This window comes from Neophocaena asiaeorientalis, unplaced genomic scaffold, assembly GCF_003031525.2.
Source record: "Neophocaena asiaeorientalis asiaeorientalis breed wild unplaced genomic scaffold, Neophocaena_asiaeorientalis_V1.1 scaffold889, whole genome shotgun sequence".
NCBI classification, from domain to species: domain Eukaryota; kingdom Metazoa; phylum Chordata; class Mammalia; order Artiodactyla; family Phocoenidae; genus Neophocaena; species Neophocaena asiaeorientalis.
The window spans coordinates 1085541-1107358 of NW_020171798.1; the positions used below are offsets into that span (position 1 = coordinate 1085541).

A 21818-nucleotide genomic window follows, 5' to 3' on the forward strand; every position below is an offset into this window, starting at 1 on the left:
AAGCAGAATAATCCCCAAAGAAAGGTCCCGTTGGCTGGTTTGTTCAGTAGTCTCCCGGGGCTGAGTCTCACCTTCCCCGGAAGTGTTGACCCAGGCGCAGCAAGCGGTGCGGGTCACAGCACAGACATCTCCTTGTTCAGCTAAAGGATACTCAACCAGAGGCGTCGCTCATTTTCAAGAACAACTCTGGCCAGAGAGTCTAGGGATTTTCATTGGGCAGCTGTTGCTTTACCAGCAGATTCTGGAATCTTCAAGAGGTAAGGAGAGACTCCTGGTCGTGGCCTCATTTGTATCAGCTCCTGGCCGGCGGAGCAGGGCTGCACCAAAGGAAGCAGATTTTGAACCACTGAATGCTTCCCGGTAATTCCTGTTTCCACCTGTGGCTCGGGCCCCAAAAGGTGACAGCCGTGGAGGCCTGTACACCTAAAGGGTCTGTGGACAGCACAGGTGGTTTTATCCTCTTTCCCTTGCCTCGCGTCCCTTTCTTTGTACAGAGCCTGGATGCAGGGTTCCCCGGGGTGTTAACCAGAGACAAGGAAGTAGATCCCCAGGGTTAGGGAGTGGGACACAACAGAAAGGTGGGCTGGCCGTTTGGTCCAGAGAAACGGAGGCATTGGAAATCAGGGAGCAGTCTGTGATGGACAGAACAGTGCAATCACTGGCATCGTGATAATTCAAAGTCTTTGAGGTTAGATTTACCCCCCTTTGCAATGGCCTTAGATAGATATGTGAACAGTGGCATTACCTTTCCAAGCCAGAGCAAAGCAAAAAGGATGGACAGCAAGAATCATAAACACCTTCACAGTGTGAGACTAGGAAGAGGATGGTCAGAGAGGGAAGGAAGAATGGAAAGACAGACAGACACGCTGTTGATCTGACATCTCGGGAGGAAGCAGTCAGTCTGTCTATCTCGATGGTGGCTACGTCTCTTGCTCGTTGGTTTGACTGATTTGAGAGCTCCAGCTTTTCTGCACGGGACCGGAAGGCAGGTGGAGCCTTCGTCAGTTGTGAAACACGTACCCACGGTTTGGCCCCTTGTGATGTGGCAGCCATGTGGTGGTCAAGAGTTCTTGGTAGGTTCCTTGCCGTGAATCTCACTTTTGCAAAAGCGTCAGAGTAAAACAATAACTGTCTGTAAATGACAAAAGAACTTAAAGATGCCCAGTGCTAAAGATCTGATGAGAGTTCATTATAATGGAATTGACAAGGAAATTTGGTTATTTCTGTGATTGACAGACAATATTTTAAGATAACCAGAATTATGACTGATACTATTATACCAAGGCATATCAGAGCTCTAGGAATTTCACACAATTTCTAGAACACTTAATTATATTAATAATTATTAAAATACTAACAACCCAAGAAGATTTATCACCACTTAGTTGGCAACGCTTTCCGTGTAACTGAACAATAAACCTAGGCAGCATAACACCTCTCAGAAGGTAAGCGACAAAGCCTCTGAGATCTGATTTAGAACGTGGGGGCACAAATGCACCACGGTTTACAAGGCATTTGTGTCAGACTGGACAAGGAGAGTTATGATCGGAGAAAGGTAAAAATAAGGCACTGAGAGACCGGGCTGCAAAAGTTTAACACTGTAGCTGACATCGAAGGGACTTCAGCTGTTGCCTAAGGTGGCACCAAGGATGATTGATAGAAGAAAAATCAGGTTACAGGAAGGACCAGGGAGTCTCCAACCTTCCAGACAGATCGGAGTTTTAAATGACAAATACAGAGTCTGAAAGGTTACCTCCCTTGGCAATTGTCTGGAAGACACGGGCAACCCGGAGAGAAAACAGATAAGTGGAGGAGTCTGGGTAACTTCCCCTATCATGATTTCCACAGTAAAGAGAACAGTGGCGGAAATCAAGTTAAGTTACACAGGCCTGGCCCGTTGTCTTGGGATAGCTGTCTGTCTATGTCCGAGGTCGTCTGCTTCTGGTGCCGGGAGATCTTAAGTGTGAGATCACCGGTGGCTTTGCTGGTTCATTCTGGTCCTGTTACTCCTTTCAGGTAGGCCGGATGCCTTCGAATTTAGCTGTGCAGGAACTGGCGAGCAGTACCAGAAAAGATCCTTTCCGAGGAGGGAAGCAGGAATCCTTTAGTTGGGGTCTTTTCCAGCAGACGTATTCTCCAGGAAGTAGGTCATGAGGGGTGTCAGTATCAGGCTGTAATAAGCTTTTTAACCTGTAGGAGGAATAGAGAATAGATGACTAGCCATTTTTTTAATAGGTCCTGTTGGGCAATTTGAGGGTCACAGTATGGAGACTGAAGCAGATGCATGGGTCTGCCAGGTACTGTTTCCTCGGGAGTGAGCTTAGGTTTTTCAAAAGGCAAGGACCTTAGGTGCAAAAGGACCGGTGACAGCACCTTGGTCAAAGTCTCAGGAAATTTTCCTAATTGGGTTTTAATGATGTCATTAGTCTTTTCTCCGAGTCCTAAGAAGGACTCTCCAGGGTTCTCGGATTACCTGGCCAGTAAAATGAGTTCCTCAGTCACTGTGCAGAAATGACGGGGGCGCCCCATATAGGGATGACGTTTTGAGGGCGCCCCACGTAGGGATGACGTTTTGAAGTAATTTCTTTGCTACAAAAGAGGCAGTTGCTTATCAACAGGAAAAAGCTTCTACCCAGTGAGAAATTTGTTCATGTGTTCTTAACAATTCTGTTTAGATTAGTCAGTCATGAAAATTTCTCGAGGCATTAAACAGCTAGCCAACATCTTAAGTTCTCTTCCTTGGTGACAAATTTTGTAACAGATTAACGTGAACTTATTTGACTAATAAACCCAGGTAGAATAAAAGTTGTACATATGCATTATATTTAACATACCTACTTTAATTTAATTAAACCAGCAAACTTAAGTTAGCTTTTGTTTACTAAAGATTTTTCCTAGATCATGCAAACTTGAAAAACATTTGGGTTAAGTTTCTGTATTTCAGAGTTTTAGAATACTTAATTTGATAATCGCTTATTTTGCTTTAAGCCAATTCAATATGCTCTTTTGCAAATTAATTTTGGCAATACCACTCAGGTAGAAAAACATTACATACAATGTACACAGATAAACATACAGACAGATGCAGAGATCGTAAAGCTTTTGTTTTAAAATTTTACCTATGAGACAGGTACAATAATGCAAAACTTACTAGTTTATAGAAGAACACTTTTATCCAAATCCTGTTTCTGGAAGTTGGAGTAAGGCAGGGTTACCTGCTCAGATGGCTAACGCTTTTCATTACTATTTGTGGAGAAGACACTTAAGGTTTTTCATTCACCTAAGCTCCAAATAGCCTTCCCCACCTTTTTTTCCTTCTGGTGAGAATTACCTGCCTGAAGTTTGTGTTTCTGAGAGCTGGCCTAGGTAAGAATTCTCGGAGACCAGGTAGAACACACACAACTCAAAGGCACAGGGAAAAAAATGGAACTTCGTCCAGGAAGGACTTTTCTTTCTTAAATCCAGGTATTTTACAATGTCTGCAAGCCTGTTGAGATGAAGAAGGGATGTCTGGGGATTGACAGAAAGGACAGGTGAGCTTTGAACTGCCTCTAGAGCTGCATCTCTGTGCTTGTAAAGACTAGGTCTGTAAGACAAGGACAGTCGGGGAATTGGGTTGCAACGTGAATGACATCATAGCCCATCCAACTACATTATCTTCTATTTGCTTCTTTAGATCAGAGAGAAGATCTTCAACTAAGATGGAATTCAAGAGATTCCTACGCTCTAGATTTAGAGCTCTGTCTTTGGAATGTTTTTCTTTCCCTCTGGGTACATAGCTTCATTTTGACTTAGGGGACAAAGCCTTTAAAAAGTTCCTAACGGGCTCTGTATATCAGCGTCCAGCAGTTTGGCCAACTTCTGACCATAGAGCTACTTAAACAATCCTTTTAAATATCTTGTCAGGGGGACAAACAGTAAATATTCCTGGCCATATTGAAAGACCCCATGGATGCAAGAGGCATTCCCAATGAGGGTGCAAAGGACACCACTCTCCCAAGCTCCAGAGCCACCCCCAAAGATAACCAAAAGAAGGAAAGACTTAGTTCCCCTGAGGGCTGGCACTCAGCGATAGGACCTCAGCCACCAATATAAGGTGCAACTTACATTTCTGTTACATCTGCCCCACCTGACGGTCGCCAAGCCAAGTTCTCAGGACACAAAACGAGACAAACAAGAAGGCAACAGCTGTCCCTGGGAGAGAAAAGATCAACCAATGGGTCTGGATTTGGAAAGGAAGGGACATGAACGTTTTACCTTTCTCTCTCAACTGGGCACTGCAAACAGAGATTCAGGAGAGCTGACTCTGGTCAGAATTCTCACCCCTTCCAGCTTCTGCCAGATTTACCAGGATCCCATCTGCAGGCTCTGGAACAACTGGGGTTTAGAGAGTATAGCCACTAATCTACCAGAATTTGGCAAGGTTTTCCATTAATTTTAGTTTCCCCTTGGCTGTTGAAGGGAATAACTGGTAGCAGTTACAGGAGAATCCATGGAGTCCCATCAACCCTGGGAGAGCCCAAATGGGGGTCCTTCTTTGAGGGTAGATATGGGAGTGTTCGTAAGACCACCAACTTGAGGGCTTTTGTTTAGTCACGCAGTCTCTTCAAAGTGGGGAGACAGTGCAGACGGAGGAGAGTATGAGGCAAGGTGGAGAGAGGGGAGAGTAGGAGTTAACATCAGTCTTACAGTCTTTTATTTTGGGTATCTCTTGTATCTTTGTTTTATCATCGTTTTGCAATGAATCTTTCAGTGAAGCTATTGGGGAAGTTTGAAGCCTTCTGGAGGCTTCCTCACGCCAATTAAAATAGGTATCCCATCCCACTTGTTTGATTTGGGAGCCCTTGCTTTCAGGTGCACTTCTGAAGTGAACAGTCTTGGCTAACTGGAACATTCCTCACGGTGACCATTGCCATTTTAGTTTGTCTTCAGTAAGATTGGTCCATGTGCATGCAGACAGACCAAAAAAATTTTTAACACAAAACTGCTGTGGGTGGTTCCTAAGGCCAGGGTGGGAGGCACCCTTAAAGCATTTAGATGACTGAGATCCCATTTGCAGACTTTTTCCTAGAATGAAGAAAATATTCTCTAAGGCGTGAGCTTAGGGCTGGGACTTGGGTTTTGTCTGATAGTTTACCTTTCACAGGATACTTCTTTGTCCTGGTGGACGGCCTTTGCCCATGACCAGGGGTCTCATTACATGCAATTTTCCTGCAGGTGGCCAGTGACCTATTGTGAACCTTGCTTGGCTGTGACCACCCTATCCTTACCCGGGAGCCTTGTGCTTTGGAAACAGTTGTCTCTCGTTAGGTGTTTGACCCATGCCCTCCAATTTTTGTTTTAGTTTTGCTCTCAGGAAAACTACACGTTTGGATGTGAACCAAGTGCATTCTAATTCAGAAACCAAAAGGGTACTCACCAGAAGGACAATCTGTCCTTGCCTAAGTCCTGAATCAAGTCGGACAGACCAACCACAAGGAGGGAGCCTGAAGTCAGAAGTCTCCTTCGGATCCCATGGCTGCCACCACTGTTCAAAGAACAAGTTCAAGTTTAAAGATCCTGTTGGCTTCATTCATCAAGTTGCAACCCAGTTCCTTATGGAATTAGAAACTATCCTTGTCTTACAAACCTAGTCCTTACAAGAACAGAAATGCAGCTCTAGAAGCAATTCAAAGCCTACCTATCCTTTTTTTTAATCAATCCCCAAACATCCCTTCTTCACCTCAAAAGGTTTGCAGACATTGTAAAAGACTGGATTTAGGAAAGTAAAGTCCTTCTTGGAGGAACTCCCATTCTTTTCCTGTGCTTTTGAGTTGTGAATATTCCACCTGGTCTCCTCCAGGAACTCTTACCTAGGCCAGCTCTTAGAAACGCAAACTTCGGAGAGATAATTCTTACCAGAAGAAAAAAAGAAAAGCAAGGCTCTTTGGAGCTTAGGGGAATGAAAAACCTTAAGTGTCTTCTCCACACTGAGCACGTAACCTTCATTGAGTCCAGCTTCCAGAAACAGGATTTGGATTCTACTGTTCTTTTACAAACTAGCGGGTTCTGCATGGTCGCACCGGCCTCGTGGCTGCGGGCAGCACGGAGCTTGCGTGCTCTCTCCATCTCTGCCTCTACTTCCTGTTCCTGGCGGTCACATCCTCGGGAGGAAGTGGACAGCCCTGTAGTGTGAAAGCTGCTTGGCCCTGCTCGGGCATTTGCCCATCTCTGACCAGCGACGGGTTAGAGGACTCTCACTGGCCCCCCCCGGGCCACTTGGCCACCCTCAGTGAGGGTAGGGCAGACACCCTGGTGGAAGGCACCACCGGGACGACGCAGAGTTAGGGAGGGACTGTCCCCCAATGAACAGCGTATGCCCACCGTGGGGTCCAACCACCTTTTGCCACGAAAAGTCTCACACTCCCTCAGGCACGATGGCACAGGTCGGTTTTATCAGGGTGGAGAGAGTTTGCAGGGTGGGTAGGATGGAATCAGCTACTTACCACCGGAGGGCAGTGATAGACGGGCAGGGCCAGTTCCGGAATTAGGGCCTTGATGTTACTTTGCTTCTGAAGCCACCTTGAAGTGTATTAACCCCAGTATATATTCCAGGGGTTCCAGGCACAGGACTCTCTTTAAAGGCCACAGTATGCTCACAGAGGCCTTGGGTTTTCCAGCGTTGATGGGTTTTTTAAAAGCCAGATGAGAAACCTTCACGAAATCCAGAATGCCTTCATCCACTTATTCCTAGAGAAATCAGCGAATCAAACAGAAAAACGGCGATGATGGCTTATTCTCGGTCATAAACTGGTTCACGAGGTGGTCCTAAAGATGCTCTTGAAAGCTGCTTTCCTTGGAGTCTCTTCCTGCCACCCGTCCCCAGCCATAACGGTAGCGCAGGGCATGGGGAGATCAGCGGCAGGGGAGGAAATCATCTTGACATTTATGGAAAGTCCTGATGCTGTTTCCAAATAGGTATTTCTACCCCCAAAACGACATGTGCTCTGGGGAGGTCAAACTTGAAAACCCAGCTTGAACAAACCCACACCTACTAACTTAGAGGCACAGACCCGTGTCCCTCACAGGAATGCTATTCCAAAAACTGAAGGCTGTGGTTGAAGGCCTATAGGTTTCATCCCTTTAGGAATCAGCACAAATGAACACTCAGAAGTTACTAGGAGTAGAAGCTCAAAACAAAGGAAGAGCACAGGCGGTAATCCAGGCCCCTCTGCAGCTGTTCCTGCACAGGGCCCAGAGGTCAGCCGTGCCCACGTCAGGGGCTGCGTGCGGCCCGCAGGGCAGGGAGAGGAAGGTAGGACCCCATCTCCTCAGGCCGCATGGCTGATTAACCAGCGTCTGGGCACCTCCTGGGCAAACTCCAGCCAATTCCTAGATTCAGTGAGATAAAGTGTGATCTTTAGCCCTGAAAGAGCTAGTTTAGGATCAGTGGGGAGGGGCCGTTTTCCCTAATAATGATGCCTAGCAATGATCATGGGCATCAGCATATCCACGTGATTGCTTCTTGATATGTAAAGACCACAGCTGACCCTTGAACAACACAGATTGGAGCTGCACAGGTCCACTTATACTCAGGTTTTTCCCAACAAATACAGTCGGCTGGCCCTCCGATCCACCGATGGGAACCCACCGATACGAAGGGCCAACTGTACTGCACCAGTTTGTATCAGGGACTTGATCATCCTCGGACTTTGGTATCCAGGGGGGGGCTCTTGGACCCAATTCCCTGCAGATACCAAGGGACGACTGTGCCCAACCTGCGTCGTGACGCACAGCTACAAGTCTGTTTTTTACAAAGTCTTTTCTATACACTTTTCTATATATTTTCAATACGTTTTTTGATAATCACATAACAATACATGTTATTTCAAATAAACAGCAGTAAGACTCCATTCAAAATATCACCTCAGTTTCCCTACAGGGAAACCTGCCATTTCGCATGTGCTTCCAGGACAGAATAAAAATCTGGTGGACGCTAGTTACACCTGGGATCTCAGGGAGGACAAAGGAAGCAAGTGTTCTGAGAAAAAAAAGAATCCTGAGGACTCCAGCCGGAGGGGTTCTGGGCCTCGGCTGCATGGGAGAGTCACGTGGGGGGATCCGAAAGCTCCGGCCACTCAAGCACAGCCCAGACCAATTAAACCTGCATCTCCACGGTGGGTGTTTTGGGGGTTCCCGGGCGAGTCCCACATGCAGCCGAGCCTGAGGACCACTGCATTAAGTGTTAGCTCCGTTTCCCTCCACACACGTGCAAGGCTCAGGTCCCCTGGGTGTGAATGTTCTGCAGTCTGCGCGCGCCTGCTGTGCGCTCAGTACTGTCGCAGGCCTGGTTCCTTATGAACGGGGAAGACGGCCCCTATGGACACGTACTTCTGAACGCAGACTGCCAAGTGACATTCCCCCCTAACTGTCTCCTCTCGCCCTTGGATTCCCTGCAGGAGCTACAATGATAGCTGTTTCCTGGATCCCTCCCTCTATCCAGAACTAGCTGATGTCCAGTGGTACGGGCAAGAAAAAGCCAAGCCCGGGACCCTCGTGTGAGCCAGCCGGCCTCAATCTGGCCGCCTCGACGCCATTCTGAGATCACCTCACTGCCTCTCATTTGCCTTACCCAGACGCAGTGTCACCTGCACCAGCTTCGGCCCTCAGCACTTTTCTTCTCCTGTCTCCGCGTCCCCCTCACCCTCCAAAAACCTGACTGGGGAGACATTCTGGAAGGTTCCGGTCCCACTGTGTGTCCCCTGGCTCCCTTGCCCAGAGAGCCAGGCACCAATCCTCAATGGCACCTTGGTGGCTCCCCACTGCCGTGACAGCCCCCTGGCCAGGAACCATCAGGGAAGCTGGCTGGCCTGGACTCCTGTGGACTAGTGGCATTGGTGGAAACCAGGAAAGGGGACTTAAGTACAGGGTGATCCAGAAAGACTGTGAAAGCTGGGGCCCACCTGGAGGCCCCCCAAGCACTCGGTGAAGACGATGCCCCGTGGGAATATTCAGCAGACAGCTGAAGTACTTCCTGGGAGGAGTGACTGTTGCGGGAGCAGGAAGAACAGAAACAGAAGCTGGACACGTCAGAGATGCATCCACGGATCACAGTCAGTTATGCTGCCAAAGATTTTAAAAAATTAAAAACTAAAAACACACAAAAAATTAAGAGGGGCCAAGAGGAAGACGTTCTTTCTGCAATGAAATCTCTTTTAAATCCTCAACTGCTACCGCATTCCACACGTGAAAGTCAGCCATCTGTAACGTGTGCCCCTCACCCCTCTCCCTTAACATTCCACCTCCCTCTCCATCGAGAGCCTGAAAACTGACCCAATGTGATGGTCACATCGGGGGACCCCTGGCTGGCATTGCTGACTTGGATCTCCATGAGTCTGGCCCCCCAGGAGAACAGACCCACGGGGAGTAGCGGAGTGTCCGCTTAGCCCCAGCCTGCATGGGGGGTTCAGCCCAAGACACAAAGCTGCTTTCCTTTGGGGATTTGTAGGAAACGTAAGGTGATGGTTGCCAAAAGTGGTTCTCTCTCATTAAAACAACCAGTAAAAGTGTATCCTGTTTTTTTCTCACAAGGTGTTTCATTTGATTTTTTATGGGAAGCCAAGGGAAAAAGCACATTGCGATCCATTCAAGCGTTTAACTGTCGTAGCCCATTTTCTGTTTGTTAGCACTTGTGTGACAAAGAGTTCAGATCCGATGGCACCCGGTTACCAACGTGTCACTTCTTGCAAGAACCCAGCTATGCCCTTAGGTAGGAAGACTGTACTCACATGTCTACTAGCTGGCAGTAGAAAAAATGTATCAGCTCCCAGAGGGCCCATATGCCTACGACATCATCGGCTACCTCGATGTGTCCCGATGGTCTGCAGGTACCAAAAAAGGAAGAGAGAAGAAAGGTGTGTGGGAGCTGCACGTTTACATGTGTTTTGAGCTATGCTTAACACACAACTGGAAAGCCATCAATCTTCAAAGGCCTCAAAAATACTTTTATAATACTAACAAGTGCACACTCGTAGTTGGGTTATTTCAAATGGCACAAACACGGTCTCCACAGAGGTGGGATGCTGTGCTTATTGGCGCAAGTGGCGGGGCGGGGGGAAATTTCTTTTCTCACTTGTAATGACTTCCTACTGGAAAGGCAGTGGACAGCCAGAGACAGGAGCTGGGGTGGGGTAGATTTGTGGGCAAGCAGAGTTGAAGTTAGCTTTAGCGTAACAAGAAAAAGCTTTGTTTTTTATGTATATGTAATCCAAGAATAGACAATAGACTCTACCAGACCCGGAGGGTAAGAACGGACACTTACCATTGGTTAAAATGAAATATCAGTAAATACCCACGGTGCTCCCCCTGCTGCAGCTTGAAGAGCACTGTGGGGTTCCTCTGGGGGCTCACAGCAGGCTGGGGCCAGGCTGGACGGTTCAGGGCTCTGTGCACAGCTGGGTTGGTGATACCAGCTTGAGGAAGGGATTAATAGTCACAGATCGCTTTAGGGGTAAACCCTGCAGGGTAAATAAAATTGGTTATGATGATATTAAACGATTCTGGGGATTGACACGGGGAGGGGTGTTGCTCTTATTTTGATGGTCAGAGCTACAGACAGCAGGTTTTTCTTTCCCCATTCGGGAACGTTCTGTATTGGGCCAGATTCTTTCTCCCAAAGGAAGATGCGTGAATAATCAAACTGAACCCTGTCCCAGAGGAAAAGTCGAAAGGGAAATGGATGAGGTGACAAGGTTACATACCGCGGATGACACAACAGGGACAGTGGCTTGAAATCAAGTCGGAAGTCAGTCGGATAAATGTTTAGCCCAGTTGGGTTACAAAGACTGAGAGACGAAAATTCTTTCTAAACACTTGGGTGTGGGATTCGGGGGGCAGGAAGGAAAGGAGGCAAGATAGAGGGGCAGAATTACAGTTCCGGCAAACAGTGTGATGGTCTGGTAGTAAAGACGGAGATTGAGTAAAACAGGTTTTACTGTTGAGCTGCGTTCAGTTCCTACAGGATGTACATAAAAGTGCTGGTCCTTTGAGACTGACGTGGTTAATGATCAGTGTGGTGGGAAATGATATAGTTACTGTACACAAGCACTGGCAAGCTCTTTATATACCCCTATTTCTTTAAAGCAAATTAAGATGAAATATGAAACCCCTGGTCTGATATAAAGCCCCTGTTGGAGTCTTTGGATACGTATAACAAACTGCCTGTTTAGCCAGAAGGCTGGTGAAAACACCTACGTCAGACTTTGTTGTGAGACAGGTGGGTTTTTTTAATTTGATCATATGCAGGTGAGTGTTGAAACCGTTCAAATTCCAAGTTGTTTTCATTCGGTATTAGTTTAGTTCTACATATAGCAAACCCCATCCAGGTGCTATCAGATGACCAGTTACTGCTTAATTAACTAGGTGTAAAGTTTTACATATACATTAATGTCAATAGTTTATTACAAGTCGTGTAAAATGGACTCTAGTTTAATAATGGGGAAGAAAGGATTAGGTTGCTCCTGAAACTGATTTGTAGAGCATGTAAAATGACTTTACTGGATTCTGTTCAACTGTAATCAATGACAAAGATGTATGTTGTAGACAAAGTTGCAGAATTAAAAAGAAATCTGCTTTTAATTTATTCTTTTTGTATTAAGAATTTGTATAGTACCTTTACATTTTGCAAAACAGTGTGTCAACACTTATTAAAGCATTTTCAAAATGAAAAGATCTCAGTTGCCTCTTGGACATTCTGTTTGTTTCTAAGTGATAAACACGCATGCTCCAGGGATCTGTCATTCAGTTGCCTGTGCCCCATCCGGCTCCCTTTTTAAAGTCAGTCTATATAGATGATATTCTCAGTGGCTTACTCCATGATGTAGACAAGCCTGGTTTGTTTAGTAGAGGCTAATTCCCTCTTATTCTAGTTTCCTTTTTTAATTACACAAAGATAACATATTCTTAGTTACGTATTTCTCCTACTACAAAAAGGATTTGAGATGAGAGGTCAGCCCTTGTTAGGATGCTATTTTAGTATCTGTATCACTGCTCATGACAAATAGTTACCTGTGTGCAGTATGTGCTAGGCTGGGTACTGTTCCCCCAGAACCGTGCCACGTGGAAGAAACACCGAGGGCATCTGGGCTCTGGAGGTCGTTGTCCTTAGTCTCTGTCCCCTGTGGTCCCTGGTTCTGTGTAGGACAAAAAGGGCCAACTGTGGAGACAGGCAGGAAGCTCAGGCTCTTTACTACCACTGCTCTTTACTACCACAGCTCAAAATCCTATCACCCACCCTCTAAATCCTATCACCAAAGCAACAGCCCGCTGGGCCTGCAGGTACAAAAAGCCCACACTGATGGGCAAATCGGGGACTGGCTTACTTTAGTGGAGCTTTTGCTGCAACTACATCCCTGGCCCCCTAACCCACACTGCATCTCTTCACTAGCATGAAACTAGAAATCTGGCAGCCAAGAGCATCCCGGGATGGAAAGCCTTGCTGAAGCATCTGCCACTGGTGTGGGTTAACCCCTGCCAAAAATGGAAACAAGCCATTGAGAACCTGAAGCACATCTGGAAGCAGGCCCATCAGGACAGCATCTTATACTTCCTAAGCCTGTCCTTGGCAAAACAGCGAGGGCCTCTGTACCGAGGTGATCAACACTGATTGCAAACAAATAGGATCTTCTGTTAAGCCTTTTCCATGTAAATATGTCGCCGCTCGGGAAAGAAATCTATCTCCTATTAAGCTCTATCACGTGAAAGCAGCTGGCCCACAGGACGCTGGGACATTCCCGTTTCTTTCCCACTCCTTCCTACCTTTCACCACCCATACACACACACACACACACACACACACACGCACACACGCACACTCCCCTTACACTGTGTCAACAAGGCAATTCCAAACAATCATTATTTTGGTTATCAGAGAACACAGTAAATACCCGATTGCCGTAGAAAGCACTAGAAATGGCCAGGCCTCTCCTTCCTTACTCCCAGAATACCAGTTCAAAAAGGCTCAGACACGAAATTCTCTCTAAAAAGAGGAATATCAGAGAACCCCTGATGTGGGCTAGCAAGCAGGCAGGGGCCCACTGTTGAAGCCAGTCATTCACTCCATATTGTGTGATGGGTCCAGGTCCTCAAAACCTTACATTCTCGTGGACTAAACAAACAGGCACACGACCACGACATAAGGGGAAATGAGGTCACCAGCATTAAACAGATAGAAGGAAGAGAGTAAAATGAGCCCCATGGATAAGCGGTCAGCAAGTGTGTAAATGGGATCTCTCACTCATCTCTCATTCAAGAAGCTGCCTGGTCAAAGAGATGGCAGAGAAAAGGTGAAAGGACGTGCAGAGATATAACCTCTCTGCCTTGCACAAAATCACACCCCCAGCATAGTCAGCACCTGTTCAGGTAACAGCTGAAGGACCTGGGCTGCAATGCAGGAGTATAAACAGTGAGCAGGTTAGCCGATAGGGCCCGTGTGTGTGCAATTACACCGAGATTTTTTTTAAATCAGAAAACCCCATTTTTCTGTCCATACATTTTTATCCCCACAGAAGAGTAGGTTCCTTTTGTTTTTCACTCATTCATCCATTTTCTATCAAACCCCCTCCAATCATGCTTCCATTCCTCCCACTCTACCAAAACCACTCTTGTCAAGGATGCCTCCCCACAAGGCCACATCTGATGGTTAATCCTCCGTTCACGTGCTATGTGACTTACCAGTAGCAACGGGCACAGCTGGTCCCTGTCGCATCCTCCATGGAAACACGCTTGCCACTGGAATCCAGGACAGCGTGTCCTCCAGGTTTTCCTCCTTATCAGTCAGGGCTCCTCCCGCCAATCTCCTTGAGGGTTTTCTTCATCTGCCCGAGGTCTGGGTGCCAGAGTGCCCCAGGGCTCAGTTCAAGGCCTCCTCTTGACCATCCACAGTCACTTCCCGTAGCTCTCATCTTGTCCATGGTTTTAAGTGTCTTATGCTGAGGACACCTGTGTTTCTCCCTGTACCCTGACCTCAGCTCTAAAACTGGTACAATCCCCCAGCCCACTCAACAGCTCCACATGGATGTCTAATGTGCTAACACATCCAGACTGAATCTCTGACGTTCCCTCCAAACCTGCTCCATAATGACCTTCCTCAGCTGAGTTAGAGGCAACTCCAATCTTCCAGGGCTCAGGCCAAAACCCTCGGAATCAACCATGATGACTTTCTTTCTCATCTCATGGTCAACCACATGTGAAATCCCTGCCCTTAGAAGATATATATTCTCCTGGGAGTAGAAGGAGGGAGAAAATGAAAGCAAATTACATGGCACATTAGAAGATGTGTCATGAGGACAGTATTGGGTAAGCAAGGTCGGTCAGCGGAAGAGCTAGCCCATGACAGGAGGAGCAACCCCTTCTCCTCCAAGTAAGGTAAGAACAGGTGGTGAGTGTGGGAAACAGACCTGAAGCTTTGCCTCCATACTCAACCCGGTGTGAGAAAAGACAGGTGAGGCCATCCTCCAGGTGAGACAGGAAAGGAGGGCAGGGTCGGGCTGGAGCAGAGTCACAGGTCAGAACAGCCCCGAGAGGAGAGGAGGTGGAGAACGCCCTCCAGGCATCACTTGGGGCCCAGGTGACACCCGACGCTTGGCGTGTGAACTCCCTCCAGTGGCACCTGCTAGTGGGCGCGGGAGGGCACAGATGGAACGTGCCAGGCCCAGGCTGTGTAGTGCAGTGTGGCCGGAGGGCAACAGGGCAGGAGAGTAGACGGTCCTGGTGATTAAGTGAAGTGGTGACAATGGGATCTAGATGGACTACACAGCAAAGCAAAGCCAAGAAGGTGACGATGAAGTAGCAGAGAGCAGAAGACTGAGTGGACAGAAGGTCTTGAAGAGACTGAGGAAGAGCAGAGTGGGAATGAAGGAGAGAGGGCACGAGGACAGGACTGCACGACTGAACAAGAGGTGAGATACCTGTTTCTCCATCGTCTTAGTTCTCCACGCTTGGGGTGAATCCCAGGATCTAGGAGCAAAGGCCACACGTGCCAGTGGGAAGCCAATCTGAGCTGGGGGTGCCGGGAGAGGACCCGGCCTCATTCCCCCTCACACAGGAACTGCAAATCCGGCTGCCTGTTCCATCAGGAGGCCAAGACCATGCCAGTTATTTTAACAGAAAGGGTTGAATATCAAGGGTTGTTAACAGGATACTGAAGAGGTGACAGAGATGATAACCAAGGGAAGCAGCCAGCACCCTTAGGGATGGGGAACAGAGAAGGGACTTTGAAAACCTAGAAGCTGAAGGAGGCACCCCGCAGAGCTGGGAGTCAAACCTCTGAGGCATGGACACCGCGCAGCTGGTACCCGTGCCTCGGGACTTGGCAGGACCTCACGGAGCCGGAATACAAATGTCTGAAAGGGGCACCAGGCTAACGGCGCTGCAATTTTCGAGGCAAAGCTGGTTCTATGAAAGTGTGGCAATCTGCAGGCCAGGACCAACTCCTCCAAGAATGAACTGACACTGCTGGGCTGCGACCCACAGCTGGGCCACCACCGTCAGGGACAGGAAGCAAGAATCGAGGAACAGGCCCCTTCTTCCCTCCTCGGGGTTCCCATCTCCCATGTGCCCCACCATCGGTAGAACCCAACAGAAAGCCAGTCAGCAAAGGAGAAATGTGGTTTGCAGGGTCTCATCCCAAAGCAGGGTACGGCAGGTGCCACGGGAGAGGCAAACACAATTTTTTATAATTTTGCAAAAAACACATGTACCCTTTCAGCCCACATTAGCATAATGTGTTACTGTTCTAGAAGGGACCATGGTAATAACAGGTCGAAGCATATCAAGATACTTTCCCCCGGGACTTCCCTGGTGGCGCAGTGGTTAAGAATCCACCTGCCGATGCAGGGAACACGGGTTCCAGCCCTGGTCCGGGAAGATCCCACATGCCGCGGAGCAACTAAGCCCGTGCGCCACAACTACTGAGCCTGCGCTCTAGAGCCCACGAGCCACAACTACTGAGCCCACGTGCACAACTACTGAAGCCCATGTGCCTAGAACCCGTGCTCTGCAACGAAAAGACACCACAATGAGAAGCCCGCACACCACGAGTAGCCCCCGCTCGCCACAACTAGAGAAAGCCCGCGCGCAGCAACGAAGACCCAATGCAGCCAAAAATTAATTAATTAATTTTAAAAAAAGATACTTTCCCCCCAAATGAAAGCACAATCGTGCATTTTCTCAAACACCTTTCACATCCGTAGAGGTATTCCTCTCAAAGTCATTTCTAAGGCTAATGGAGATTTGGCAGCAACACAAGAGAACAAGAGCTAGATGCCTCTGTCCACCGGAGTGACAAGAACGTCCACCACAGGCCAGACCTCTGTCTGCTCTGAAGCCTGGCTGTCTCTGAACGGCCTTTAGCGTCCGTTTGGTCCGTGGCTTTTCCGCGGCTGAAATGACCTGGTGCCGATATCCAGAGCTCATCCCCGTGAGCACTGTTACATCTACGTGTATCATACGTAGTAGGACGTGGACGTGGCAGAGTCAGGTCTTGCTCCCGTTGGGGCAGACGGGACCTCAGGGCACCGGGACACACTTGCTACACGCCTCAATGGTTCTGAAAGCTGACACATCTGAGTAACGTGTATATCGCTTAGGAACTGAATTCTGCAGAATATATGGAAACACAACTGCAGGAGCTTACCCAATACTGTCCTCACAGAACGTGAGGCCCAGAGGAAGGCAGCTGTGACGGTTAATTTTATGGGTCAACCTGACTGCGAGCCGGGTGCCCAGATGTCTGGTTAAACGTTACTCTGGGTGTATCTGTGAGGGTGTTTGTGGAGGAGATGAACATCTGAATCGGTGGACTAAGTAAAAGATTGCTCTCCAGTGTGGATGGGCCTCATCCAATCTGTCGAGGGCCTGAACAGAACAAGAGGTGGGGTAAGGGAGAAGCTGCTCTCTCTGCCTGACCGTGAAGCTGGAACGCTGGTCCTCTCCCTCCCTCAAAGTGGGACTTCCCATGGGCTCTCCTGGATCTCCAGCCTTTGGATTCAGACTGGAATTTACACCACTGGCTCTCCTGTTTGCAGACAGCAGATCATGGGACTGCTCAGCCTCCGTAATCAAAGGAATCAATTCCATATATACAATTTCCTTGTAGGTCTGTTTCTCTGGAGAACCCTAATACAGTGGTTCAAGGTTTGAACAGTGATGCCCACAATGCCATTAAAGAACTGACTCCACCATCTTTAGCATGGGTCTCCCACCATCAAGAATGCAGGATGGCTGCAAAGCACTGAAGCATCATGACCACTTTTTAGGAAAGAAGAGAGAAAGGGCAACATTTTTGTTAACTAAGTCTATACTTTTTTTTTTTCTTTTTTAGAAAAGCAACAGGTTTCCTGGAAGTCCCACCCAAAAGACTTCTATCCATATTTATTGGCAGAACCTGTCACAAAACCAACTCTAACTTTAAAGGGTCCCAGGACAGCAAGTAGCTTTTACTGTGCTCACTGCAGCTCTGCACAAAGTAGGGCTCTGTTGGCAAAGGAGAGGAGAATGAAAACGGGGTAAGCAGCTGGCAGTGTCCACACCATACGTATACGGCCCATAAACTTGCAGACCTAAAGAAGAAAAATACAAACCAAGTCTTAATGAAACAGTAATCTAATAAAACTATACAGTTTGACAAAAGTACAAAAACTCACACGACTTCCTCTTCTCTCAAATCCCACACTCAGGCATGCCACTATGAAAAGGTTATGTTATTTAAGATTCACGTGATTTTTTATAAAATCTATCTGGCAAAGATAGCTGACAAAGGTTATGCCTGAGCTAGTTACAAGATTATTTCCCCTATGCATAGAAAACCCTGCATAAAGGCAAGCCACAGGGTGGGAGTATTTGTAATATATATATCTAACATAGGACTCATAGCCAGACTATATAAAGAACTATTGTATCTACGTACCACATCCTCTTTTTCCATTTGTCTGTCGATGGGCATTTAGGTTGCTTCCATGCCCTGGCTATTGTAAATAGTGCTACAGGGAACACTGAGGTGCACGTGTCTTTTTTTTTTTTTGCAGTACGCGGGCCTCTCACTGTTGTGGCCTCTCCCGTTGCGGAGCACAGGCTCCGGACGCGCAGGCTCAGCGGCCATGGCTCATGGGCCCAGCCGCTCCGTGTCATGGGGGATCTTCCCGGACCGGGGCACGAACCCGTGTCCCCTGCATCGGCAGGCGGACTCTCAACCACTGCGCCACCAGGGAAGCCCGCATGTGTCTTTTTGAATTATGGTTTTCTCAGGGTATATGCCCAGGAGTGGGATTGCTGGGTCATATGGTAGTTCTATTTTTAGTTTCTTAAGGAACCTCCACACTATTCTCCATTGTGGCTGTATCAATTTACACTCCTACCAACAGTGCAAGAGGGTTCCCTTTTCCCCACACCCTCTCCAGCATTCATTGTTTGCAGATTTTCTGATGATTCCCATTCTAGCTGGTGTGAGGTGACATCTCACTGTGGTTTTGATTTGCATTTCTATAATGATTAGTGATGTTGAGCATCCTTTCATGTGTTTGTTGGCCACCTGTATATCTTCTTTGGAGAAATGTCTATTTAGGTCTTCTGCCCATTTTTTGCTTGGGTTGTTTTTTTGATATTGAGCTGCATGAGCTGCTTGTATATATTTTGGAGATTAATCCTTTGTCAGTTGCTTCGTTTGCAAATACTTTCTCCCACTCTGAGGGTTGTCTTTGCGTCTTGTTTACGGTTTCCTTTGCTGTGCAAAAGCTTTTAAGTTTCATTAGGCCCCATTTGTTTACTTTTGTTTTTATTTCCATTACTCTAGGAGGTGGATCAAAAAAGATCTTGCTGTGATTTATGTCAACGAGTGTTCTTCCTATGTTTTCCTCTAGGAGTTTTATAGTGTCCAGTCTAATACATTTTGAGTTTATTTTTGTGCCTGGTGTTAGGGAATGTTCTAATTTCATTCTTTTACATGTAGCTGTCCAGTTTTCCCAACACCACTTACTGAAGAGACTGTCTTTTCTCCATTGTATATTCTTGCCTCCTTTGTCATAGATTCGTTGACCATAGGTGCGTGGGTTTATCTCTGGGCTTTCTACCCTGTTCCATTGATCTTTGTAGAGACGTGGATGGACCTAGAGACTGTCATACAGAGTGAAGTCAGAAAGAGAAAAAAAAAAATCATATATTAATGCATATATGTGGAACCTAGAAAAATGGTACAGATGAACCGGTTTGCAGGGCAGAAACTGAGACACAGATGTAGAGAACAAACGTATGGACACCAAGGGGGGAAAGTGGCAGGGCAGGCCGGGATGGTGGCGGTGGGATGAATTGGGAGATTGGGATTGACATGTATACACTAATATGTATAAAATAGATAATAAGAACCTGCTGTATAAAAAACAAATAAAATAAAATTCAAAAAGAAAACAGGAGCTCACCTGGTGGCGCAGTGGTTGAGAGTCCGCCTGCCGATGCAGGGGACATGGGTTCGTGCCCCGGTCCGGGAAGATCCCACATGACACGGAGCGGCTGGGCCTGTGAGCCATGGCCGCTGAGCCTGCGCGTCCGGAGCCTGTGCTCCGCAACGGGAGAGGCCACACAGTGAGAGGCCCGCGTACTGCAAATAAAAAAAAAAGAAAACAGAACAAGCCAACTAACTCATTCAGGGAATGACTACTAATGGGTACCAGGTTACTCTTTGGGGTGATGAAAATGTCCTGATGAAAATCAAGACCATGGCTCTGACTAGAATGAGGTGCAAAGAGATTTCTGGGGCATTGATAACATTATCTTTCCTGACTTGGATGCTAGTTACTTTGGGAGATGTTCACTTTGAAAAAAGTTATGATATGGTACTCTTCTGCTTTATGCACTTTTCTGTATATGTTACATTTCAATAAAAAAAATTACAATAAAGGAAATGTAATCTAGCCCTGAGTCTTGGGAAATAATCTTCAAAGGGCTAAACAAACCCTCAACGGGTAACTGATTAATAATAATACCTGTCTCCTGCTATCTCTGCCCCAATCTTAACTCATGCTTTTAAACAACCTCTTACTTACTTTACAATATCTTATTTATTCTTGCTGTACACAATGTACAGCCAGCCCAAGGTTGTACCTATCTTTACTGCAAGGATTATATGAGGCTTGTCCTGGTGCTTCTTCTATGGACAAGTCTCCCCATTTGAAACCTAAGAATTATTACTTCAGAAGTATGTGACATTTGAAGTACTCGAGGTTTTATCATCTGCTGAATTTCACATTAACCTTGAGAGCTAAGTCTTCTCTCTCTCTTGGTATTAAAACAAAAAAAAAGAAGTAGAGTCCTGTTGCCCTGAATTTATCCACCAGGTCATTTCATTCCGTAACTCTGATAACTCCTTTTAATCCGTGGTTTTCAAACTGCTGGTCACAACATATTAATGAGCTGTGAGCCACTTTAGAGGGTCACAACCAGCATGTTTTTTTTTTTAAATAAGAAACACAACAGAAAAGAAAACATAAGAACGTACCGCACATGGTATGGTCGGTGCTTCTGTTACATATGCATATACGCAAGGAACACTGGGTCTCCACACACTTGTTATTGTTGTCCGTGAGTTGTGGTCAAAACATTTCAAAGCTACAACTTTAATCCTCCCACTTCACAGGATGGCAGAATCTCGAAACCAGGCTCCGACGACAACACTCATGGTTTATGTTGTCTCCTAAGCCTCAGGGGAAGGGCAGTTGGAGAGCAAAGGCAATTTGGTTTCGGCAAGTTGTAAAATCTGGGCGTGCAGAGGGCAAGGAGAGCCGTGTACGCCAGTGACTGGACTGTGGTGGCAGGAAGCTCGGTGACTGCATGTGTGATCGCCAACGACACTCAGAAAGCAGCTCAAACCTTCTCAGCTGCCCTCCGTGGTCAAAGTAATGTGTTCACCTTGAATGCTGTGAGAAGGCTGACAATTATTTCAAAGCTGGTGCTTAAGGACAGAGAGGAGAGACTAAACAAAAGGAAGTGGTCTAGTTAAACAGAGTAACCATTACCATCAACACAAGGATTCGTCTGGACAAGCTGCCTAAGAGTTTGTGGAAAAATAAGTAAATAACCAATGCTTTCATAATAAACTGTTTTGGTAAATGTAAAAAACGTTTTTTCTAAACGAGCGTGGTTCCAGAAGCTTGAATGGGCTCGGCTCACACCACAGCTGCGGCCGCCCACACTGCATTTCCCCTAGTTGGTCCACACCACCAGAACTTATTTTTAAATTTCAGAAGATTTTAAGGTTACTGTTAACCATTCCAGGACTACTGCGTAGTTAAAACTCAGCCAATCCAACTGCAGAGTGTGTGATGAAAACCAGTTGCCGTGATGGAGTTCCCACAGCGACCCTCCGGGGACTGGAGCTGGCTCCTGACTCTCGACAGCTGGCAACTCTTACATACACCTGCCATGAGAAGGTGCTTTCAGTTCAAGCCTCCCAGTGTGACTCCATACCATGAATTTCTATGGGACAGACATTCTTCCAGGGGCTCCAGGGGCTCCACGCACAAGGGCGGGAGGAGGGAGGCATGACCCACCAAGTTATGCTGAGATATCTGCATAAAGGAAACGGCCGCAGCTCAACCCGAGCTCCCCTTTCACTGAATCTGCCCCACTTAGCTCTACTACCCTTCTAGGTCCAGAAGCACTAAAGGGGGTTATTGCAGGGTTGCAAAGGAGCCAGTGATAGGAATCCCCCAAGTTCAAAGCTACCAAACACTTTCTTTCATATAAAAAGACAATTGTAAAAAAAAAAAAAAAAAAAAAAAAAAATAAGATTT

The 21818-nt window shown here is 47.0% G+C and overlaps 1 protein-coding gene across 1 annotated transcript in view; it reads left to right on the top strand.

Annotated features, from left to right (window-relative positions):
• FRMD4A (FERM domain containing 4A) overlaps positions 1-9550 on the top strand; it is a 316648-nt gene extending 307098 nt beyond the window's left edge. Inside the window, 1 exon segment of the mRNA XM_024738008.1 lies at positions 8439-9550. Within this exon segment, the coding sequence (XP_024593776.1) occupies positions 8439-8541 (103 nt within the window). The 3' untranslated portion in view covers positions 8542-9550.
• The last annotated feature ends 12268 nt before the right edge of the window (positions 9551-21818 follow it).